This window comes from Mesoplodon densirostris, chromosome 12 (assembly GCF_025265405.1).
Source record: "Mesoplodon densirostris isolate mMesDen1 chromosome 12, mMesDen1 primary haplotype, whole genome shotgun sequence".
Lineage (NCBI taxonomy): Eukaryota > Metazoa > Chordata > Mammalia > Artiodactyla > Ziphiidae > Mesoplodon > Mesoplodon densirostris.
This window is the reverse complement of record NC_082672.1, coordinates 15,301,651-15,327,347: the sequence shown is the minus strand read 5'-3', so window position 1 is coordinate 15,327,347 and position 25,697 is coordinate 15,301,651. Positions and strand designations below refer to the sequence as shown.

Below are 25,697 nucleotides of genomic sequence, written 5' to 3'. Positions count from 1 at the left end.
TCTAATTTATAAATTAAACTTAAGTATGTGTGTATAGGAAAAAACATAGGGTATATGGGGTTTGGTACTGTCTACAGTTTCAGGTTCTTGGAACGTATCCCCTGAAGATAAGTGGGGACTACTGTAGTTTTTTTAAAAAAGATGAAATTGGTAGAAACCTCTTAATATTTAATAATCTAGGTTTATGTAGCCTGTATTTGTGTCATCTTTAGGCAAACACCTTAGCCTCTTTTTTACCTCCTTGTAAAACAAAGTTGGATAAGACAATATCTAGACCCATTCGTGGTCAAACCCTGATTCTTCATAGCATCTTCTTATATTGTGGACTCGTTTGATTCTCACAGTCTTATGATCCAATGCAGTTATTGTCTTCATTTTACAAATAGAGACAGTACCACTCAGGGTAGGGGAATTGCCCAAAGTTCAACAGACAGAGAGAGAAGGAGACACAGCAAGAAATTGACTCTTGGGGCAATGCTGTCTACTTGGCCTTCCTGCATCTTTTTGGGTAGACAAAGTAATGCATAGATAAAACCATGTACCCATTTAGTCAAATGTTTATTCAATGAAAGTATGTATAAAAACTTACAAATCTGAGAACTCAACTATACATGAGATAGGATGACGGGATATTCAGTTTTTAACATATACGTACAGCACAGTTATTAACTGTTCTTCCCTTTCCCCTTCGGTCCTTATTTCTGGCTCCTGTTTTATCCTGTGAGACTGGCCTAAAGGAAGATTAATGGACAACTTTTACTGCTTTCAGGCCGATGGAGGACATTTCAGTGTTTAAAAAAAAACAAAACTGGAGACTAAACATTAAAATTAAGTTTTTTTCCCAAACAGCAGTTAAGTGTTTTGTCCTGATTTCTCTTTGCCATTTTTGATGCTTCAATGAATGTTGCCAGTAAACTATTAGCATTAACATTTAAACTCATTAAAGTTGCTACAGCTGCTCACAAGTTTCCCTGTAAGATGCATATTCCTGTTATCTTTTCCCACATATACACACTGATTTAAAAGCAGCTGACTGGTGCTAAAAACAAATTTACCACTGGCAACTGCTAGAATGGCATGTTGTTTTCTATTCAGAAAGACAATCTATAGAACAGTACTTTCAAATCTGATTTTTAAAACTGACAAATTTGTCAGAAACTAAAACACAGTATTTTGTTGTTGTTCAACTTTGAAAGAAGCCAGCAATTAGATAAGGCATTTGCATTAATTCACCTGTTTACATCAAGTATCCACACGTTTTCTCTTCCAAACACACAAACTCACAGCTTGTCATGTTTTATCCAACAATTAAGATTGCCATCACATTATTACTTTTTCTCTTTTGTGTTTTGTTCAAGTAGATTTCTTAACTAATAATTTTTCTTAACTGGACATAATCTCAAAGGATGCATTCTGAAATAAGACCTCTGGAGGATAAATACTAAGAACGTTTTCTTGGATTTAAAGTTTCCCCACACCTCTAGATTTTGCATAGTACAGAGCCCCACTGTATCTCTAAGCAGCATGCTGTATTTTCAGACATTGTCTTTCTGAGAAGGAAGACTTATCACCCAGGGAGTCATAATTTTAGCTTACCAAATTGCATTCGAATTGTTTTGTTTTGTTCTATACCATTCATTAGTTCCAAGTATGCTTTTAAATCATCCAAAACTTCTCGAAGTCTATTTGAGCTTATAAGTACTACTGACCATTATCTTTCCAATATCCCCTGAATTAAAGTAAATATGTTCCAGGTTTATAATGCACAAAGCCTTTACGGAGGAGGGGGGGCTGGGGACGGGTCAGGGGGAGAGGGAGGGAGGGGGCGGGGGCCTGTTTGTATCATGCCATGGAGAACGAGAGTTCTGAGTTGGGGGAAGGGAAGGAAGATAGTCTTTGTAAAAATGACAGTTTTTTAAAAAGATAAGTAACATTCAGTCTAACAACACTGTTTCTTGTTCCTTTTTGATGGAAGCTAACACTGGGCGGTCGGGCTCCGTCACTTCAGAGTCCCCACTGCCCAGGAGAATGGACCGCCCTTCGTCTAGGGCGAAAACGTCTGAGTTCTGGTTTTGGCATGAATGTTTAACAACCTCATTGGGAGTTGAGAACGTTTTGTCACACAGGTTGCATTTGTAGGGTTTGTTCGTCTGTACCAACATGTTGTCCATCTGACTGCCTTCCTCAAAGGTGCAGAGTTCCAGGGTCTGTTTGTCCACCATGGTGTATGTGTCGATGCTCTGGTTGAGGCACACGTGCCGGGCAGCCTGGTTGGCCCTGCAGAAGCTCTTGTCACACGTGCTGCATTTGAAAGGCTTCCCGGTGTGTATGTACATGTGCTCCCTCCAGTGGCTCTTCTGGATGAACTTGCGACCGCAGATCGTGCACTCGTACTTGCGCCTCTTGACCTCCCTCTCCTGGTCCGCCTGCTCCAGGTTGTCAATGTCCGCGATGTCTGAGGGCGGTGGCGTCTCCGAGTGCGGCTGCCCGTCGATTATGGGCGAGTCCGAGATGTGCCGCAGCTCGCTGTCGCTGATCATCCCCGCTTCTGGCACCTCCATGGCGTCTTTTCCTAGGTCCGCCGTGTTGCTGCAGAGGGACAGGGGCACGCGGCTCTCTCCGGGCTGGCTGGCTGTGAAGGGGACCCCCGTGTGAATCTGGAGGTGCTCCCGCAAACTGCTCCGGAGCGTGAAGCGCCGCCCGCACAGGTGGCAGGCGTAGTACTTGGGGAAGCTCCCGTTCCTCTTCATGATGCTCGGCTTGACGTGGGCTATGGTGAGGGGCGCGGGCTGCTCGTCCGAGGAAGAGGCTTCCAGATTGGTCTCCTCCCCTGGGGGCGGGGGAGGAACAGGAGTGGAGACGAGGTCGGGCGACAGTGAGGTCTGCAGCGGGTCCGAGGGGGTCATGTGTGTCCGATTCACCTGGGTCAGATTCGAGGGCAGCTGGGAGAGCTGGGAGGCCTCAGGCACCTGCTCCTGGCTCAACCTGGACGTCTGTGGCCGTGGCTCTCGGCCAAGTTTTTCCGGCGCTGAAGCAATCTTGGTGGCTTGTCTCAACTGATGATCTGCAATCTGAATGCCATACAAGGAAGACGCCAGCGGAAAAACCTGGTCAGGATGAGAAAAGGCTCCTTGACTGGCCAGGCTGGCCTCCTGGATCAGCGGGTAAGCGTGGAGAAACTTGATCCCCTGCTCTAAGCGCACCGGGTCGATCAGCTGAGGTGCCATCTTCCCCGTGTACATCAGATGCAGGAGGTAGCTGAAGATGTCGGGCTGGATGTCAGTGGGTTTCAAACGGACACACTCACTGAAAGAAACAGGTAAAAAACAAGTCTGTGAGTGAACGTCAATTCATGACTCAAATGACAACATAAAGCCTGGGGGAAAAACCCGGTACTTACAAAGGCAAATGAAACAAGACCATCTCACATATATCTTACTGTTCATTTCATGAACTAGAATACTGGAACCTATATAATTTAACTCTAATCCTATTAAGAACAGAGAGAAATACAGTAAAGATATTTTAAAGGACCGAGAAAGGAAAATTCATGTTAAACCAATGTGGTATCTTAACTCATAGACTCTTGAAGCAGTTTTTCTCCTAGTAATCTATGTAAAATTATATCATATATAAAAAAACTTTGTGTTTTATGGAGATGATCCATTGCTTTCTGTCTCAGAGTGGACTGTGACCCAGTAGATGGTTAAGAACCACTGACCTGCAGATCTTTTAGCTAAATGTCTAGGACTCTGTATTGATCCAGTGCCATCCAGAGCTCAGCAGATCTTTCAAGGTAAGAGTCAAACAATATAACATGGGGGCGCTGGACTAGTGCCTAAGAGCAAGACAACAAAAGTGAGAAAAAGGAAAACCTCATCCTACCCCTGCTCTGCAACCCTCTGCTCTCTCCAGCATGAGGATGGAGAGCTGTAGAGCGGGGAAGAACAGGAAAGGCAAACCACATTCTAGCTCGAATGGAGCCAGATCACTGCCCCAGCATTGCTAGACTGCATGAAAAGCAGCTCTGGGACAACTCAGTTCCTTATCAAACGTAATCATCCTCATCATTAGAACTGTAGCTGGGATTTTAAAAAATTGTTTCCAATATTCTCCAGTTATCTTTTAAAAAATTAATAATTATTTACTGGCTGCTTTGGGTCTTCATTGCTACGCGTGGGCTTTCTCTAGTTGCGGTGCACGGGCTTCTCATTGCGGTGGCTTCTCTTGTTGTGGAGCACGGGCTCTAGAGCACAGGCTCAGTAGCTGTGGGGTACGGGCTTAGTTGCTCCGCGGCATAGGGGATCTTCCCGGACCTGGGATCGAACCTGTGTCCCCTGCATCGGCAGGCGGATTCTTAACCACTGCGCCACCAGGGATGTCCCTGCAGCTGGGATTTATAGGCATTTTCTCATTTAATTGCCATTAATTCTCAGGTTACAGATAAGGAGTTATGGTTCAAAGGGATTTATACCTTGCTCAATATCAGAGTTAGTAAGCAATGGAACTGGGATTTAAATTTCAGTCTAACTCCTAAGCCAAAGCACCAAGATTCTTTGGAGCATTAAGACAACCCCGTGTAGTATATGAGGCAGATCTGATTATTCCCATCTGACAGACATAGAAACTGAGGTCCCCCAAAGTTAAATGATTTATCTGAGGTAGCTAAAGCAGTTGTGGCAAAATTGATTTTATAACTTTTAGACTTTAGTGTTTGCATCATCCCAGAAACAGCATTATGATTCAAGCAGCAATAATATAAAGGTCCCAAGAACTCTCCCTGGGCCACTAGGGAAACTCTAATGCATCATTATAAATCAGTGAGATGTATATCTACATATTATGAGGGGGCTTCCCTGGTGGCGCAGTGGTTGAGAGTCTGCCTGCCGATGCAAGGGACACGGGTTCGTGTCCCGGTCTGGGAGGATCCCACATGCCGCGGAGCGGCTGGGCCCGTGAGCCATGGCTGCTGAGCCTGCGCGACCGGAGGCTGTGCTCCGCAACGGGAGAGGCCACAGCAGTGAGAGGCCCGCATATCACACACATAAAAAAAATAATAATAATAATACATATTATGAGGTATGTGTGCTATCACATACTGAGTGAATATATTCTATAGACAGTGCATTTTTTAAAGTATTTTTTAAAAATTTATTTATTTAATTTGTTTATCTTTGGCCGTGTTGGGTCTTTGTTGCTGTGCGCGGGCTTTTCTCTAGTTGCGGCGAGCGGGGGCTAACTCTTCATTGTGGTGCGTGGGCTTCTCATTGCAGTGGCTTCTCTTGTTGTGGAGCACGGGCTCTAGGCACCCGGGCTTCAGGAGTTGTAGCACGAGGGCTCAGTAGTTGTGGCTCGTGGTCTCTAGAGCGCAGGCTCAGTAGTTGTGGCACACGGGCTTAGTTGCTCCGCGGCATGTGGGATCTTCGCAGACCAGGGCTTGAACCCGTGTCCCCTGCATTGGCAGGCGGATTCTTAACCACTGCGCCACCAGGGAAGCAGGACAGTGCATTTTTTAAGTTTAAAGACACCTTCCTTGAATGCCTTTAGAATTTATAATCATTTTTGATTATACCACTTATTACTATTATGATTTACTATTACTATTAAGCTATTTATCTTATTAACAAATATTTTCCAATATGCTAAAATAGTATCAGTATATTCTGCTCTTCTAAATTTAATATTTTATTCTGTTAAAAAAAGGGGGTAAAGTGACTTTAATAGCAATTTGTGACAAAATAGATTTGAATAATTACTGCATCGCTATCAATGTGTGTATATTTCAACATGACTGCATACAAATAATTGTGTGGGAAATGTTTGACTATAAAGTATGGGAGCCAAAGAATAAAGATCAAGCCTAAAAACCAGCACCCCTTTGACGGTATAAAGAGGAAGAGTTTATGTCACTCTGTTTTTAAAAAAGACACACAGATCATTCATGTCTGTATTGGGAGTCTTTTTATAGTCCTTTAAGTTATTTATATTCCTTTAAATAGGAATGCAAATGCAGGTGGTCCTCCCTTTAAGCACAAGGTAAGTGCCCACAATATTATGTGTATACTAGAACATATTTAGATGCTTTAGGGAAATTCCATATTCAAAATAAAGCTGCAGGGATTAGGTGTGGTGAAGAATACTTTCATAATGTAAGCAATCAACTCCAGATTGAAGTAGTGGGGATCTTTCCAGGGCCAGGCAAAGGCCTATTTAACCAGGAAGCCACAGGCCTTCAGAGATGCAAATCACCCCAGGAGACTATAGGGCACCTTTTGTTCTGTGGGTAGGAATGCTCCTCCAGGCAGGAGGAGGGGAGAGGGAGCCCCCCTGCCCCCAGGGCAAAGAAGAGGGAAGGGTAGAAATCCAAAGCAGGGCTATATTTTTCAGCATCCACGAGAGGTAAATACAAAGCAGGGCTATATTTTTCAGCATCCATGAGACGTAAATCCAAAGCGGGGCCCCTTTCCAGAAAAACTGTTGTACGTTTTATAATTTCCCCTTATTTGTTATTGTATAGGTTGTCCTCTGTCTACCGACTGTGAATGGAGGTGACTGGACAGTAAATCTCTCAAATTTTAAAGAACTTCATGCAGTTTCTGATGGCAAAGAAGGGATGGGGCTGGGGAGGCCCTGTCCACACTTCAGCCAGGCTTAGAGGGAGAAGGAAGGACTCCAGGGGCCGCAGAGCTGGTGAGGAGTCCCCAGGGAGAGGAAAGCGGTGTGTCCCTGGGGTCTACTGCAAGTGCCCAGGGCTCTGGGAGGTTTCCAGACACCCATTTATCCTGATTTGTTCTTCTTTTTTTTTTTTTTCTTTTCTTAAAGCAGAAGCACATAGACACATTCAAGGCACTTCAGAAGTTATTTTAAAAAACTCCTTAGGGGGGCTTCCCTGGTGGCGCAGTGGTTGAGAGTCCACCTGCCAATGCAGGGGACATGGGTTTGAGCCCTGGTCCGGGAGGGTCTTGCATGCCGCGGAGCGGCTGGGCCCGTGAGCCATGGCCGCTGAGCCTGCGTGTCCGGAGCCTGTGCTCCGCAATGGGAAAGGCCGCAACAGTGAGAGGCCCGTGTACCGAAGGAAAAAAAAAAAAAAAAAAGCTCCTTAGGGCTTCCCTGGTAGCGCAGTGGTTGAGTGGTTGGGAGTCCACCTGCCAATGCAGGGGACATGGGTTCGAGCCCTGGTCCGGGAGGGTCTTGCATGCTGCGGAACAACTGGGCCTGTGAGCCACAACTACTGAGTGCGCGCCCTAGAGCCCGCGAGCCTGGAGCCCGTGCTCTGCAGCAGGAGAGGCCACCGCAAGAAGAGGCCTGCGCACCGCAGCGAGGAGTGGCCACCCGCTCGCCGCAACTGGAGAGAGCCCGTGTGCAGCAACGAAGACCCAGCGCAGCCAAAAAAAAAAAAGAAAAAAAGTTATCAACCAATTAAAAAAACCCAAAAAAACTCCTTATGTCACGTTCCAGCCATTGCTGTCCTTGACGGCTGTCCCTCCCAGTCCGCCAGACCTCCTGTCGATTCGCTCAAGCTCGCTCTGGGCCACTCTGGTCATTTCCAAGTGCTCTGGGAAGGACACAGCTCTCTACAATATGCTTACACCTAAGTGGTTTGATTTGCCGATGTCTGTGACGTAACACTTTTATGAAGGAAAAATATAGTTTTAGCACAGCTACAAGCCCTTCCTGTAAACTTTCACAGTCATTTACATTTTCAATCTTTCCTTCACTAGACCCTTCAAGTAAAAGTTGGGCTTAAAGAACTTTGAAAGTAAGGCTTTAAAAATAACGTTAGATGTTGTCAGAGGTTGTACTTAGCAAGGCCTGTCTCTGTTTTATTTTTGAGAGCTCCAAGTCTGCAGTGCTACATGATTTAAAACGTTCACTTAGAGTAGTGTCCATAAGACAGAGACATCTAGTGGTAACTGCAGACATAAAACACTCTCTTAAGTGTGAAAAAACTGTATTCTTGGTCTCTCTCTACAGTAGCCAGCAGTTAAAAGCATGGCTCTGGTCTTTGTGCAGTATTCTCCTCTCACCAGAGGTGGTCAAGGCCTCAGGCAGCCCAAAGGGCACGTGCCAGCTCTGGGGCAATAACACACTGTTGCTCAAGCTTGGGGCTCCACTCTGCACCAATATCACATTCCTTTGTTAGAAAGGTATCTGCTTACTGTTCTACACTTAAGTTTCCTGCATCTATTTAAAACTCATTACATTATATTCTTTTATTCCTCAAAATGAAAACCTGTCCCTTTGCAAGACAATTTAATTCATTGCGTAGAGACTTCCAGTGCCTATTAGCTGTGATGTCTCTGACAATGAAGGAAACAGGAGCATCCTTAGTGTCCCAAGATAAAGCAAGCTCCGCCTGCCATTAATCCTACTAATCCCCCATTCTGCTCCTCTAGACATTTATCAAGTGACTATTATGCACAAATCCCCGAACTATAGGCTGCAACTGTTCAAAAACATTTGTAAAACCCAGTCTCTGCCCTCAAGCATCTTACAAATGAGGGGCGGTAAGTATGCAGATAACAACAACAAAGGGAAAATATGTTGCTCTTACAAAACGGCATAAGTAAAGTGCTATTGAGAGAGGAAGAGACTGCTTTTGATCATTTGGGCTCCCTTGATTGTTGGGGGGGCGGAGGTCACGGAAGAGGTGATATGTAAACTAGGACTCAGGGAGTGGGCAAAAGGCCAGCAAAGTGTGGTCCAGGTGGGCGTGAGGTCGGAGAGAGGCTGGAAGGAGGTCAGGCTTCATGCCTGCAGGGCCTTGAAAGACATAATGAGGAATCTGTGTGCTATTTTGATGTGTGATGGGTGTCCTCTAGGTTTCCAATCAAAGGAGTAACACAATCTGGTAGGTTTTGGATCAAAGGCACACTCCAATCAAAGCAATGCTTAGGAATATTAATCTGACAGTAACGTGGAAAATGATTAGGAAATGGAAGTGAGAAGGGAAGGAAAGAACTAATGTGAGAGGTAATTATGAAGAAAACATGATTTGGGCGCCGACGGGATACGATTTTAGAGAGATTTTTAGTATGGCTTACTTGAAGAGAAAAAAAATAGGGAAGTCAGAAGGGACTTCAGGGAAGACTTAATTCAGTTTTAGACATGCAAAATGAGATAAAAGAGGATATTCAATTCTAGATGTCCAGCAGGCAGCCTGTGGCCTTGGGAAATAGAGTTCTGGAGACAGAGAAAGATCAAGCCCAGAGCTGTCAACTGGTTTCCAGCAGAGGCAAGATCCAGGAAAAGATGAGCGCCCATCAGGAGAGGCAGAGAGAAAGCAGCGTGGAGACCCCACTCACCAAAACTGCAGGAGGCGCCTGTGGAGAAGGCAGAAAAACAAGGGGGATTCAGAGTCATCAAAATGCAGGTGACAAGCCTTCCGAAGGAAGAAAACAGTCGCAAATGCTGCAGGGGACAAGGACAACAGAGACTGGGAGGAGGCAGTGATTCTGATGAGGAGGCGACCTTGGAAAAATGATGCCAGTGGAGCGACGGGTGGAAACCACAGTGCCAACGGAGAGGAAGAGTGTGGGATGAGGAGAGGAGAAGCGAGGCCATAGGTCATCCTTTGTAGAACTTTCACAGTGAAACAAAGGAAAAGCAGCACCACCACGCAGGTAGACAGCGGTGTCACGGAAGGGCTGAGCCTTCACAGGCTTGGGGATGGCAGTGGGGGTACAAGTATAAAATGAAAAGTACAGAATGAAAACTGCAGGGTAGGATCTGGGAGCATAAGGGCAGGAGGAAGATTGTTTTCCTTAGACAATCAGGGGCCCTTTTCTCCACGACAGAGAGATGGGAAGAAAAAGACTGTGCGAAGATAAGGAGATTGAGACATTTTAAGAGAGAAAAGAAGGAAACTGGGGGAATTCATGCCGCCAAGCTTCTCATTAGGAGACTAGGATAAATACTCAAAGTCTGGGGGAGAGCCGGGACGGGGCCGGAGGAGTGAGAGGAAGCTGCCTTCGTAGTGGACCCGACCCTGCCGATCCTGACTGTGTCAGTGACCCCCAGCATGGCTACTTGGAGGTGGAGGGGCTGCTCGGGGCAAGTGAGGTGATGAGGGACTGGGAACCCAGGGAGAGGCAGCGAGACCCCCGGTCGTGATGAGGGCAAAGAGCATGTTCATGGGAAGGAGGGCCACGGAAGTGCAGAGTCTACAGTCATTAGATTAATATCAACCACGTTAGTTACCTGGTCTGATGGACAAACAACATCTTAAAGTAATTGGAGAATGAAGCAAGAACTGATTTGTGTGCCTTGAAGTACACATCGCCGATGGCAACCGTGCAGTCACACAGGAAACCAAACTCGCGCTGAGCGTTTAACTGCTGCAGAAGAATAAGTCCATGGTTGGCCAAATCCATTTTTTAAAAAATCTGCAAAGCAAACAATTTGGTTTTAAGAAAGACGATTCACAAATAAGTAGTGTCTTTAGAGTCACCAATAGTAATGGTCCCGGCTAATAGGTCAGGCACTGCTATAAATGTTGCATAAATTCACTCAGTCTTCACAACAGCCCTGTGACGTAGCTCTGTTGTTACTCCCATTTTACAGATGATGAAATTTACGGTGAATTCGGGGACTGCGTGCTTTGCCCAAGTTTATACAGATGGTAAGTGGAGAAACCAGGAAATGGACCTGAGCAGTCAGCCCGCCAGACAGCAAACATTCTTTTGTCGTTGAGTTTAAGATTCCAAACGCAAATTCTAATGATCCATCAGAAGTTGTCCAACCTTCCAGAGAGAGAAGTAAATTAAGGTGCTGGGGTGTAGCCACAGCAGGGTAGGGCCAAGATCTCACCAAGTCTGGACGATCCTCCAGCTCCTGCCGTGTGGACAGGGCTGCCGCTGGCAGGGCTATAATAACCCCACGTGGTTACTCCTCCAGGGTGAGGGCTCAGGACGGGTCGTCTTCTCCATCTTTTGTGGAGGAGGAAATGAGCTTCGAGAGGTGCGAGTAGTTAGCCTGGCCCATCTGGCCAGAAGGTGGGGGGAGTCAAAATTTAAATCTGAATGCCCTGACTCCAAGGTTCTAACACTTCACTCCAGCAAACCACGTGGCCTCAATCTATTTGTAGTAGGGGAACTGCCTCTGGGGGAGCCGGTGTATCAAATCAGTAAACTCCTGATGTGCTCCTTCCCACAGGCAGACAGCATTTATAAAAGCCCAGCACACAAATATCAACATTATACTTAACAGTATACTTAATGGGGAGAGAGAGCGAATGCTTTCGCCTTAAGATTGAGAACAACGCAAGGATGTTCATTCTCACTATTCAATATAGTACTGGATATTCTAGTTAGAGCAATAAAGCAAGAAAGGAAATAAAAGGCATACTGACAGGAAAGGAAGAAATAAAACTGTCCCTGTTTGCGGATGACATGACTTTTATATACACAGAAAATCCCAAGGTATCTACGAAAACTCCTGGAATTATTAAATGACTTTGGCCACGCCACAGGATACAAGATAAACATATAAAAACCAATTGTAGGGCTTCCATGGTGGTGCAGTGGTTAAGACTCCACCTGCCAACGCAGGGGACACAGGTTCGACCCCTGGTCCGGGAAGGTCCCACATGCCGCGCAGCAGCAAAGACCCAACGCAGCCAAAAATAAACAAACAAACCCAATTGTAATTCTATATACTAACACTGAACACGTGGACACTGAAATTAGAAATATGTCATTTATAATCACACAAAAAATGAAATACATAGATGTAAATCTAACAAAACACGTATAGGACTTGTATACTGAAAACTACAAAACGCTGGTGAAAGAAATCAAAGAAGATCTAAATAAATGAAGAGACATACTGTATTTATGTTTAGGAACACATAATATAAATCAATTTTTTCTAAATTGATATATGGGTTTGATATAATTCTTTTCAAAATCCCAGCAAGATTTTCTTTGTCGATACAGATGAGAATATTCTAAAATGTTTATGCAAAGGCAAAGAAACTAGCATAGCTAAAACAGTTCTTAGAAAGAGTAATAAAGCGGGAGGAATCAGTCTATCCAATTTCGAGATGTATGATATAGCTACAGTATTCAAGGCTGTATGGTACTGACAGAGGGATAAACACACAGATCAATGGAATAGAATAGAGAAACCCACATAAATATGTAGAGTAGATTTTTGACAAAGGCACAAAAATAATTCAGTGGAGAAAGAACAGTTTTCAACAAATGGTGCTGGATCAGTTGGACTTCCATAGACAAAAAAAAAAAAAAGGAAAAGGAAAAAAGAAAAGAAAAAGAACTCTGATCTCATATCTTATATAAAAATTAACTCAAAATGCATCACAGACTTAAATGTAGAACACCAAAACTATAATTTTGGGGGAAAAAAATGGGATAAAATTTTAGAGAATCTAGGATTCATCCCAAGTACTAACCATAAAAGGAGAAATTGATAAATTGTACTTCATAAAAATTAAACACTTTTGTTCTGAGGAAGACCCTGGTGAGAGGATGAAAAGACAAGCTAAAAGGTAGGAGAAAAAAATGTGATAAAGGACTAGTATCTAGTATAAAGAATTCTCAAAAGTCAACAGTACAAAAACAATCGGATTAGAAACCTAATGGGCAAAATACTTAAGTGAGGATATGCAGATGGCAAACAAACACATGAAAAGACAGTTCAATAGCGATTAGGGAAAAGCAGATTAAAACCACAGTGAGATTCACCACATGCCTAGCAGGGTGGCCAAATATAAAAGAACAACAATCAAGTGCCGGCAAGGATGCGGAGAAATGGACTGCTCATGCCATTGCTGGTGGGAAGGTGAAACGGTGCAGCTGCTCTGGAAAAGTAAGCAGTTTCTTTAAAAATTAAATATGTAGTAACTACCATACTACCCAGCAATTTTACACATGGACGTTTATCCCAGAGAAATGAAAACGTAGGTTCACACAAAAATCTGCACCTGTATATCCACAGCAGCTTTATTCCTCAGTTATAAACCAGAAGTGCTCCAGATGCCTTTCGATGGCTGAACAGTTAAACAACGTGGTATGCCCAAACCACAGGAAACTACTCAGCCTTAAGACGAAACGAACTACAGAAACAGGCAACAACCTGGGTGAATTATGTCCCCAAAGGTTACATACTGTATGATTCCATTTACATGACATTCTTGAAAATTACGGAAGTAGAGAACAGATTAGTGGCGGAGGGGCGAGGCGAGAGGACGGCAGTGATGCTTGGCTGTAGAAGGGCAACAGGAGGGAGCCCTGTGGTGACAGAAACGTGCTGCAGCTCAATGGTGTCAATGTCAATACCCTGGTTGTGATGGAGCAGAATTTTGCAAGATGTTTCCATTAGAGGAAACTGGGTAAAGGGTACATGAGCTCTTTCTGTATTATTTCTTGGGACTGCATGGAAATCTACAGTTATCTCAAAATAAAACGTTAAAAAAGAAAGGCCCACCACACATTAATTGATTAGATTAAAAATGGATCACCACGATGCTTAACTTCAGAATCAGGGAAGCGACTGTGGAGAAAGCATTACCAGTAAGCTTAAAAACAAAAATAGAAACAGAAACACATCGATTCTTACTCAGCTGGTGCTTAACTCCTCACCCTCTTTCCTGTTCTAGGGTTAGGGTTAGGTTCTGGGGATGATCTGGCAGATACAGAAATGGACAGGTGTGCCCTAAAATAAATGAACCAAGTGGAATGCTACTTTAAGAGACTGATCTGGTCACAAAGCAAGACTCCAGAATGTCAAGTATTGTGTTTTCTACCAAGAGCTATATCCAAGCATGAGAAGCAGGAGAGCCATCCCTGTTTGCAGGAGTTTGAGTGTGAAGAGACCTGGATTGTAGTCTTGCTTGCAGGTGAACGTCAGTGGCGTGGATCGGGAACTTAGTTCCCAGTGTTTTCTGCGTATGTCAGAGAAGGCGAAAGCATGAAGATCAGGAAGGAGAGACAGGGACATTGCCAGGTGGCAAAGTAACCGGGATGACTAAGAAATATCGTTCTCATCTGACCTCCACCAGGATATAACTTTAGAAACTTGCCTTCAAGGCTGTTCTCTGAAAAGTGCCAGAACACTTCCTTTCCCATCTTACTAACTTGCCTTTCTCTACAAAAAGTATAATACCTATATGTCATTCATGTACTTTCACACTGACTTGAGCTATTTGAGGTCTTGCTAACCACATTTTACAAAAGAGGAATCAGGCTTTGAGAAGTCAGGTAGCTTGCCCAAGATTATAGAATCCCTAAGAACAAGAAGTAGGGTTTAAACTGGGGTTCATTTGGTTTTTTGGAACACACTACGTACAAGTATGTCTGTTTAAAATTAAGAGGGGATTTTTTATGGCTACTTTAAAGTGTATATACTTGTTATAAGAGACTCAAATATTATGGACACACAATAGTGTCCATCCACCCCACCCATTTCCCCACACTCTGGCCAACACTGGGTATTATCACTTTTTAAAGAATTTTTGCCAATATCACTTTTTACCTTCTATGGATTTAATGATGAACTGAAGTATATTTTTATGTCCTCTTGCTTCCCTTCATGAGCTTTGCCCATTTTCTATCAGGTTATTTGTTCTTTTTTCTTATCAATCTGTAAAACCCTTTGGATATAAAGAAAACGAGCCCTTTGTCACATATGTTGCTAATATTTTTCTCTTTTGTTTTAGAGAGATTTTTGACATATAAAATTTTCATCAAATTTATCAATATTTTATAGAACGATTTTGAGGTTTGGGGTTTTTACATGAACGGATATATATCATCTCTTCGATTTAGCAAAATGTATGGCTCCCCCCTTGTTCCAAAACGGACTAACATAAGTATCTTATTCAGATCATAAGAATAAAACTATGATAAAACTGCAAAATGTTTATTTTTAAAGAGGGTCTACTAGTTATTTTAGGATCTCAATTTAGGGGCATCTAGAATAGGAAATGAACTGAATGTGTCTTTCAAATACAGAAGGCAGAACACATGTCCGGAGTCTCTGAAAAGTGGAAAAACCAAATGAAAGGAGAAACAAAGAAAATGTGTCATATGTTCATATTTCACATGGGGGGGAAAATCCCATACAGATCAATTTTTAAAAATCTTCTTTACTCTAGAGACCAAAAAGCCTTTCTCAGTGGGAAAAAGAAAAACCACCCCCTAGATTCTCACATATATGAATGAACCTGAGAAAACGGGGTAAGAGGGTAGAGGGAGGAGAGGGTACCCGGCTTGGAGCATCTCAGGGAGCTCCTGCCCCACCCCCATCCAGCTGACAGTACTACCCTTTCCCCAATCTTCTTTCCTTATCACGGCCCCCTTCATAATCATTTCCATGAGGCTTTCCTTGCACAGTGCTGCGTAGATTGAGGATGCAGCAACTTCATGGGCTGGCTGTGCTCCAGGCTACCCCCCTTGAGGAAATGGACATCTGCTCTTCTCACAGCCATCGACTGCTCACCCAACCACATTGCTGCTGCCCGCCAGCACTGAAATGGCCCTGCACTGCCCACCAAAGTCACTGATGGCCTCTTGCTCCCCAGCCCAATCGAAGAGCAGCTTATTCGACGTCTCTGCGGCATTTAATACCCTTCTTCCTGCTCCATAAATATTCAGGCCCTGCTTCCAGGCCACCGCACTTTGGTTTTCATCTCACCTCTGGCTATTCTATTTTAATCCCCATCAAGATTCCCCTTTTGCTCCTCTGCCTTTGGTCCACAGCCCACTTCTCACTCTGCAGACTCTCTGTGGTGATCTGGTCCACTCTCACTTGGCTGCCCCAAAGGAACCCTAAATTCAGTCTAGGCAAAACAACTCAGATCCCAAAGGGACAATAAAAGCGATCGACACAAACCTGTTCCATCTGTATCCCCAGCTCAGTGCATGGCTCCATCATCTACCCCTCGATCAAGCCAGAAACCCCGACTCCCCTTTCAGGCCTCTACCTCTCACTCCCCATATGCCACCCATGTGCCACCAATTTAAACTCTTTGTCCCACCCCACGCCTTAACTCTACCTCCCTACTCATCTCCCCGTTTCCAGCTCTAGCCTCTCCAACCTATCCGTATGGAACAGCTAGAACCATCTCTTCAAGGGCAAATCTGATGTTACCATCCTGCTGAAAATCCTCCTCCTGTTTCCCCACCGCCTTCGGGATGAAACCCAGATTCCTCAACATGGCTTACAGGTGACCTCACCGCTGCTCACTCTGCATTCCGTACTCTAGTGCTAATCTAAACTATTGGTTTTCAGACTTCTGGGCTGCCAAGACCTACTAAAAACAAACCAAGCAACCTTGAAACTGGGGGTCCAACAGAGTGTGCTCCCTCTTTATTTTGAAAGAAAAGACATAAAATATTTACATACCTGCTAGGAATGGAGAGCTTTTCAACATAAAAAGGTAGACAGGACATAACGTCAGAATATACTTCTAGAGGAAGGACAGTGGCACTATATTCAACAGATGGAAAAAATTTTTTTCTAATGCAAAAAAAATTGCAATATCAAGTTTTACTTTATGACATTAAGTTGTGCCTAATTGTTTTCTTGATACAAGACTGTCCGTTTGGTGGTCTTTACCAAGTGATCAACAAGTGTCCCACTGTTCTGAAGTCCAGGCACGATCACAAATCCAGTTTTATCTGAGTATATTGACGATAAGGAAGACAGAATGATGTATTTCACTCACTTGGGAAATTCTGGGTGAACTGACATAAACTGCAGTTTTCTTTGCCCAGAAAGTGTCCTGAATGCCCAGGCCGTTCTTGGGCTCCTAACAGAACATAACACTCACTGCTCAGGGGCCTCCCTCTCAAAGCTGAGCAGCTCAGCAACCTGATTTCTACTCACGTGGTCAGGAGACGGGGCCTGTTTGAACTGGGCCTTGGAACTTCTGTGCAGGACCTTTGAATGTGCCACTTGCAGAGGGACCACCACTGACCGCCTGCCCCTCCCCCCAGCTCTACTTGTCCTTTGCAGAATTTCCCTGACCTTCAAGACTGGAGGGTCTTCTTACCTCCAGAACCTCTGTGAACCTGCCTGATGCTTCTGGAAAGCCAGCATTGAGTGCTACTTTTCATTTATTACTTTATCCCATGTGCCTAAGCATACTGTCTGAGGTTCAATATTTGTTAAGTAAATTAAAAACTACATGTTTAGAGAGGAGAAGAGTGTTGAGTTCCCATCATCGGTTGGCCCCTGACTAGTTGGGTGATTTGGGGGTAAAAGTTCAGTTTCTGTTTTTCCTAGATTAACTCCAAAATTCTCATCAATTTAATGTGTGCTATATTTTGGAAGGATTTTTCAATTTTAAAATGTCACCTCGTGTTTCTTCATGCTAATAATTATGTTCTTAATAGTGCTTCATAGTTTATAATAACCCTTCACACACATCACTTAATCCTGGTCAATACCATGGTATATTGTCTTCTTACTATTTGTTTCATTATTAATTATAACAATAACCACACCATTAATAATAAATGACCACGTATGTGTCAAGGATTAATTAGCCTTTTTCCAGAAGAAATTTAGACTTAGGGAAGTTAAGTAACTTGCCCACATGCAGAGCTAGCTCTTAAGAAGCAGATCTGGGAAGTGGTCATGCACATCATGAGAGCTTTCTAAGGTGCCAGGGGCAGTGGATACAAGTATGAAGAATACACAGACTTCAAGGGTATAATCAAATAAGTACACAGATTTCTAATAGCCAACTCTGAGAAGAACTATCAAAGAAAAACATAAGGAACTATGAGGTCATAAAACTAGGGTCTAATTTGGGGATTGTGGGTCAGGGAAGGGGTTTGTGAAGAAATACAAGTTAAGCAGATATTTAAAGAACAAGAAGAGTTAACTGGGCAAAGGTAGAGTATTCCAGGCCGAGGGATCGGCATTTGCAAAGGCCTTAAGACAGGAGGGAGCAAGATGCAACTGAGGAACTAAAAGAAGGTCAATGTGGCTGAAGGGCAAAGAGCCAGAGAAGAATGAGGCAGGTGAAGCTGAAGACTCAGGTTTTGTTAAGGATTCTGGTCCATATCTTAAGAGCAGAGCAGTGAGGAGCTCCCAAAGGGGATTTGAAGAAAGGTGACATGACAAGATGTGTACGATATAGATATCATTCTGAGCTGATCTACATGATCAGATGGCTGTAGCTGAAGGGCCAACCAAATAGGGGATGGTGGCAAAGAGGTGGGCAAGGGGAGGCCTGTTAGAAGTGGTTGAGAGGGGAGGTCTTCCGGTGGTCTAGAAGAGAGATGACAGATCGTGTGGTGGCAATGAAGATGGGAGGGAGATGGACAGAATTTGAAAAACAGAAGATAAAAAAATCAGCAGAACTGGTTGTTGGCGGATTCAATGGAGGAGGGTGGGGGAGATTAAGGTGTCCTAGGTAACCCCCAGATTTCTAACTGGTGTAACTGGATAGAGCATGGGGCTCCCCCCGGTGGAGGCAAAAACCCAGTTTTGTGGGGGAAGATCATGAGGTTCGGTCCAGACACGTTGGGATTGAGATGCTTTTGAGACATGCCAGGTAGGGACGTAGGGTACTTGTCGGTCAGTAATGTTGGTCTGGAACTCCAAAGTCTTGTCTGTAATTTATGTCAGAGAGTCTTTGGAGAAGCCAGGTGTGTCTGACTCTAGCAGTCACATCCTTAAATCATTACATGAGAGTTCAAAGAGGTTAAAACTGTAAACTAACGGGAGTCCACTGAACCCTGGTCTTCTGGGTGTACATTTCACGCTCCTTCCACGACACTACCTTGCTCTACAGGTCATTCCTAAAAGTTCTTACCAGTCGTAGTCACAGAGGGCCAACAAACTGACATAAAACTGAAGACCTATATAAAGCCCCTACCCATTCAACACTATAAATGGAACGTAAAAAAAAAAATCATTTCCCTCTCCTAAATCAGAATAGTGAGCAGAGAGGAACTGAAGACAAGTAGAGATAAAGAGGGGAGTCAATTCTTAAGAGTGAGATTTCACAGAATGCCTTTTTATGTACGTGTAGGTGTACAAAGTGGCTTTTTTCTTAAGCATATTCAGAGACTGTAAGACATAGCATGCTGAAATAAATTAAAAACACTTTCCAAAGTCAAATACAAATAATCATTTATATTATTTAATGCTTTGGGTTTTGTCTTCACCACTGTATCACTCTGAAAATGGGATACTACCTAGATGTCGAGTGCTTTCAGCTGCCATCACATAGCACACGGTGGGCTGATCCTTAAGTAAATTACTCATCTTTTGGAGGAACAGCTGAATGGGACGAATGTAATCACATTATATTTTGACAACCCAAGTTCCTCCTTCATTTTTGGTATAAGAACAGGAGACCAAAACAGCTTTTGGAAATTGATGATTCACTTTTTAAAGATAATAGCCCTTCTAAGATACTAAATACCACTTAGATTACCCATTTCAAGGGCACTAGAAGGGTCCTCTGGAGTCCTCGATTTTATTTAAGTGAAGCATAAATGAATATTGTAATGCACAGGACACCTCAGTAATAGAAAAAGCACTACCCACAAGTAAGATTGATTCTTTCAAGTAGTTTAGACCACTTACCAGGAGGAAAAAACTGCTTTTTCAATTAGTATTATTAATAATTAATATTTGAGGGCCTATAAAGTAAACTTGAATGAGGCTGGTTGTTTGAATTTTAATATATTTTAAAACCGTGTTTCGAGGCTAGGAAATATATTTAGTTGTGATGATAGGCTGACATATTTTTCTTAACCTTTCTTTAGTCAATCCTCCCCATAGTAATTAGGAAAAGGAGGGACATACACTTACCAGTGGCACTTATTCTGACTTTGGAAAGCATTGCATTTGTAAAAGATTTCTTTTTAATTGTATTTTGCTTAAGTTAACATTAAAATTAGTTTTTAATTTCTGAGTATAAGTTGAGGTCAGAAGGAAGGTGTTCAGGGATAGTTCAGATGTCAAGGAGAAGCAGGTCAGAGATTTATGGCTAAAAAGAGTTGATATTAAAGTGATAATCTGAAAGGTATTATGCTACAACCAACTTTAAGGAAATTTAGATGTGGATGTGACCACACAGCAAAATTTAAAACCTAATCTAATTTGCTTCTAATAACTCTCCAAAGTAGAGATTGCCTTCCTTTTTCATACGTTGTATGATGATTAGTAAAATTAATCTGAAGAAAACATAATCACCTATAGGTGTAGCTCCATGTATGCCAGAGAGGAGCTCCAAATATATTTTAACTCAAAGTCTTAACTGACTAATTCACTTCAATATTTTATTTCAGGGTTCTCACACTTTTTGATATTAGGACCCCTTCACACTCTTTACAATTACTGATGATATCAAGAGCTTTTGTTTATATGGAATATAACTATTGATATTTATATTAGAAATTAAAACTGAGAAATTTAAAAAACATTTATTAGTTCAATTAGACATAGCAATAATAAGCCTGTTGCATGTTAATATAAATAACACATTTTTGTGAAAAAAAAATCTTCCAAAATAACAAAAACATAGTGAAGTGGCATCTTTTTATATTTTTACAAATCTCTTTGATAGAAGACAACTGGATTCTGCATTCACCCTGCTTCTCCATTTACTCTGCTGTGGTGTCTGTTTTGGTTGAGTATTAAAGAACATCTAGTCTCACCCACATACGCAGTTAAAAAAAAAAAGCAAGCATTTAAATAGACTTTTCAGGTAATTGTGGATATTCTTCTTTGATATTACACCAAAACTTGACAAGTGGTAGTTTCTTAAAGGTTAGTTGTGCGATCTAAAAGTTTTATACATCAATGAATGAAATTTACCTGCTCTATTACAGTAAAATTCATTGCTGTCTCTTACACTTTAAATGGATCGTTTACCCATTCATGACTTTTAACACTGTCCATTGGTTATTTGGAAAATGTCAGCTCATTGAGTTATGCAGATCCTCCCAATGTTGACACATTTGGTCAACAGTGAAAAAGGCCAGTAACATCTTAGTATCATTATGAAAATAGCTTTGACCTTATGGAACCCTGAAAGGGTCCTGGGGATTCACAAGGGACCGTAGACCACACTAAGACAATCCCTGTTCAGAATCACTCTGGGGACATGGAGAATCTAACTGACTAGGTGGGGCATAGAAGAACGTGTGTACACTTTGAAATTGTTCTCACATTATTTTGAAGTTCACCCTTGCTTCATGCAGAACTTAGGGGTGCACAATATTTAAAGAAACTGTACACGAAAGCCTCTTGTAAAGTAAAAGATTTGTTTGATAAGTACTTAACCAGATACAGTAAAATGTTTTACAAATTCCTATCTTTGCACACGGAGCTTTCTTGATGTGAGAATGTCACATGATGCAAACCTCATGCATGTGAGCTGGGGATTCTGCGTTTGAGCATAAATACCAGCCTCAAACTTGCCTAAAGTCTTCACCGTCTTGGCCAGCCAACTCCTTGTAAGTGTTCTTTCTGTGGCTACTGACTGCGTCAAGGGCATATCAGCACTGTAAAACACTACCTTATTTACTATGGATTCAAAGTAATACTTAAGTTTAATTTGTTAATAAAAATTATAACCTACTTGAGCATAAAAAAGGTTAAGAAGTATTCTTGACCTAATGCTTAGACTATTAAATTTTTTTTTCTTCAGGGGAAAAAAAATTCTCAATTCCCTTTTTGGTTTTCAGGGTCATGCTTTGTGACCCAAAGATCATAAGGAAGTAGGAAAAGTGACAAATGCCCTTTTGTCAGGTGTATTTTGAAATTTATGGTAAAGTCTCCAGCTGACCAGCAGTTCCTCCCTTACTGTGATGGCCTGGCGCTACACTATTTGCCCAAAGTCTCAAAAGTTACTTCACAGAAAGGTGAGTGGGTCTAGGGATGAAGCAACAAGCCACAGGTAAGAAATGGTAGGAGAGTCTCCCAACTCCAAAGAAGTTGATCCCAAGCCAACGCCATAGGTCAGCCTTAGACATCTCCTTCACTTCCCACCTCTATGTTGGTGATTCTCAAGCTGGGGAAAAAGCATATCCCCTTACACAGGGACATGTATCTTCTTGGAGGAACTGGGGTAAATGCAATTTTATATAATTTAATAAAATTTTTATATCACAAAAGTGCAGATTTTGGAGGATAGTGCAAAGTTCATATTAACCATTAAGATAAAAAAGAAACTGTCATAGCTTTTATTCTATGACCTAATACATCTAGTGTTTATTCTCTGCTGCTGGAGTATTCCACTGGAAGAGTTGGTGGAACACCGTTTATTTACATCCTCTCTGAAGAGAAGTTTTGAAACTGGCAAGTAAGCAGCTGGACTGTACAGCAAAGCTTTAGGGGTGGTTTATCTGCCATCCTGTAACAGGGTTCCTCCACTGTTGACTATCTGTGGCACCGATACCACTGGTATGCCACTTCTTGTACTTTGAGATCTGGTGATGGTTTCAACACAGGTCAAGTCTTTGTCTAGAAAATAAACTTATACAAACCACACATTTATTAAGTGGGAAACGCCCAGTTTACAGGAATGTATTATTAGTCGTAAACTTTCTTCTTCAAAATTACTTTTAACAGTTTGAAAATGCCCTGGACACACACCAAGATCACTCAGAATGCAAAATAAAAATTTCTTTTAACAATTAATTTTGGCTTGTAATAAATCAGAGAAATGAGGGTTTAAAATGTCTTAATTCTGATTTCCTAATAAAATCTCAGGCCCCTCAGACTAAAATGCTCGTGATACTTACACCCTGCTCCAGTGACCCATTAGGGGTCAACATAGAGGGTCGGTCCTAGGAAGGACTGGGCGGCCTGTTTAAGGAAACCCAGAGCACCCTGGAATTCTGCTTGAGCCCGTGACTCCGATCTTTTTAATACTTTATTTTACTAAAACAATAACCTATGAAAATGAATAGACCTGAGACTCACACGCCAAGGGGGCCCATTGTACGATGAAGAGCTAAGGAACACCGCAAACTGGGGGCGGGGCAACGAGCCTGGGTTATTTCCCTACGGCATAATTAGGAGTTCAGCAGTTGAAGTTCTCGCAGTAAATGGCGTAGCAATAACTACATTTTCACTCTGCCCAACCACTTTCTTGCCCGCTCTGCTACCCCTGCCTTCTTCTTTACTGCCCTCTTAATTCACTACCAGCTAAAAGGGACAAAAACCTCGCTTCCTAAGCACCTTTTGCATTACCACTTCCTTTGCAGCCTTGTGTAAAAATGAATGGTTTGGGGGTTTCGCTACACCGAGAAAACGGCCCCGGGGAGCAGCCTCCGCGCCCCAGCCTCCCCTCCACGGAGCCCTACACGGGTGCGAGGGCCGCATCAGCCGGGAGCGCGGCTCGGAGGCCGGCCCCAAGGCCAAGCAGCCAGCAACCACAGCGCAGCTCCGGGCTAGCCTCGGCCTTACCGGAGGCATAGATCACCCGTGGAGCGGAAGCTCGAAGCCGCCGCTCAGCGTGCCCACCCCCGCGGCACGGGCGGGGGCCCGCGCTTCCCCCTACCCCCTGCCAGAAACCGGCTCAACGGCCGCCCACTCAGCCTAGTCCCGCCAGCCTCGCCCCGCCCCGCCCCGCCACAAGGGGCGGGCGCCGGGACGGGGGCGGGGCCAGGCGCCGCGCACCCCGGCCCCGCCCCCATCCTTGAGGGGCTGAGGGGAGAGGAGGAGCGACGCACTCGGGCCGCGCCGCACGCTCTCCGCTTTCCTCAGTCCCGCGTGCGCGCGCGCGCTCGCCCAAGTCCCGCGGAGTTTAACACAATGCCGACGCCTACGCCGTGCGCAACGCCCCGGCCGGCGCAACAGCTCCGGCGCCGGGGGCGGGGTGGTGGCCAGACAGGGCGAGGGGAAGAGCGCGCGCGAGAGCGGGAGACAGCGCGAGACCCGAGGAGGCCGGAAGCGCGCGTGCGCGCCCCCGCCCGCGAGCGGGGAGGCGGAGCCGCAGCAGTAGCGGCAGCAGCTGTAGGAGCCGCTGCAGCTGGGAGAAGCGCCAGAGAGGCCGGGCCTGCTCCGGTCGGACCGGATCCCTCCCCTCCCCCTCCCTCTCCGCTCCCCTCCCCCAAACCCACTTCCGCAGCTCGCAGCCTTGCCGCCGAAGAAGCAGCGGCGGTAGCAGCAGGAGGCGGCGGCGAGGCGATTACGGAAGGATTACGCACCTGACGGGCCGGCCTCTTGGGGCTCCAGCGCGGGACGCTCACCGGCCGCCGCCGCTCGGGACGCGCTTCGCGGTGGCGGCGGGAAGGGAGGGACCGGCGACGGGGAACGGAACGCGAATCGCCCCCCTCCCCTTTCTCCCTCCCTCCTCCGCTCCGCCGCCCGCCCTCTCGGCTTCCGTCCCCTCCCCCTCGCGCAAAGCCCCGGATGGAGCCGCCGCCGACTCGCCGCCGCCTGGCTCCGGGGGATGGTTTTGTCAGGCGGCCAGAGCCCCGGCGCCAGGCGCAGCCGCCCCCGCCCCTGCGGGGCGCCCGTGCCCTCGCTTCCCAGAACCGGGTCCCCGTGTGGTCCGGGCCCTCCGCCTGCCTTCAGCTGAAGCCCCGGGACTGGGGTCATTCGTCTTCTTTGTTGCCACCGTCGCTGCCGGAACCGTTTGAGAGCTCCGGTGGCCCCCGCCCCCCACTTCGCTTTCCCTGAGCCCGGGCCGGGGGCGGCACGTGGGCACCGGCCCCGGGAGGCGGAGGCGGTGCGCGCTTACCTGTCGCCGGTGCTGCTGCGGCGGGGGGTGTGGAGGAGGCACCGCTGGGCAGCCTTGGCCGTGCTCTCCCCGCCGCCGCCGCCTCTGCCTCTCGCTGCTGCTGCTGCTGCTGCTGCCGCCGCGGTCGGTGTCTCCGGCGCGGCGGCGGCGGCGGCGGCGGGGCTTTTCCTGTCCGGTTACGTTAAGGTCACATGACCGAGAGAGCGGAGCGACTAGTGCAAAGAGGCTGAGAGCGGCTCCCGCCGGGGGGGAGAGGCGGCGAGAGAGCTGTGGCGGCAAGAGCCCCCTCCGCCCCCCCAGCCGCCTCCCCTCCCCCCGCCCGCCTCCGCCTCCTGCTGCTCTGCCGCCGCCGCCGCCGCCGCCTGCAGCCCTAAGTACGCTGCCGCTCCCACCCAGGCTCCGCGCTCTACTCCAGCCAAACTTCTGCAGACCATGTGCAGCCGAGGCGAGGAAACTTCTCTCCACCTATTGGGGCAGGCGGCTCGAGTCACAAGCCCCATGTTTACATGAAGTGTTAGGTAGGACAATCCTGGAGATGCTCGGGGAAGGGATGGAGAATTACTGCTTGGATCCTTCTGCAAGCTTGTGCTTGACATCTCTTGGCCTATAGCTTTGTCCCTCTGCTTCCCGTATTAGCATAAATTTTAACCTTGAAATGGATTGGACTTGAGAACCAGGGAGATAGTTGTGAAATTACTAATACTTTTTTTTTTTATCGCCAGTGGTAATTGAGAAGTCATAGTGGAGTAGACATGCTTGTTGGTGCTGTGTGTAGAGGTAGAAGTGCTTCCTTACAGACCAGATGAGTGTGATGTTAAGAAGTTGCTGTTAGGATTGAATTTGGTGCTTATTTCAGTAATTTGGTTTTAGCTTATGAAGCTTTGGTCCAGAAAAGTCGAAGTCTGCAAAGCGTGTTTGTTACTTACGAACAATTTACTCTCCTTTTAAGCTTTGGTCTCTGAGATACTGTTAGAGTGGATTCCAGAGTTGGCCATCCTGTTAAATTTAGAGGTCCTGA

The 25,697-nt window shown here is 45.0% G+C and overlaps 1 protein-coding gene across 3 annotated transcripts; it reads right to left on the bottom strand.

Annotated features, from left to right (window-relative positions):
- Positions 1 to 550: 550 nt before the first annotated feature.
- ZBTB2 (zinc finger and BTB domain containing 2) lies at positions 551 to 24,964 on the bottom strand. Of its 3 annotated transcripts, none has more exons than XM_060114728.1 (3): positions 24,680 to 24,964; positions 10,201 to 10,385; positions 551 to 3,306 (listed from the first exon to the last, which is right to left on the bottom strand). In XM_060114728.1, exons 2-3 carry the CDS (start codon positions 10,371 to 10,373, stop codon positions 1,935 to 1,937), a joined length of 1,545 nt encoding a protein of 514 aa, XP_059970711.1. In that variant the 5' UTR covers positions 10,374 to 10,385; positions 24,680 to 24,964; the 3' UTR covers positions 551 to 1,934. The 3 variants fall into 3 exon arrangements, with proteins under 3 accessions (XP_059970711.1, XP_059970713.1, XP_059970714.1); XM_060114730.1 differs by lacking the exon at positions 24,680 to 24,964 and adding an exon at positions 24,144 to 24,277; XM_060114731.1 differs by lacking the exon at positions 24,680 to 24,964 and adding an exon at positions 3,722 to 3,838 and having other exon boundaries at positions 10,201 to 10,283.
- Between the last annotated feature and the right edge of the window lie 733 nt (positions 24,965 to 25,697).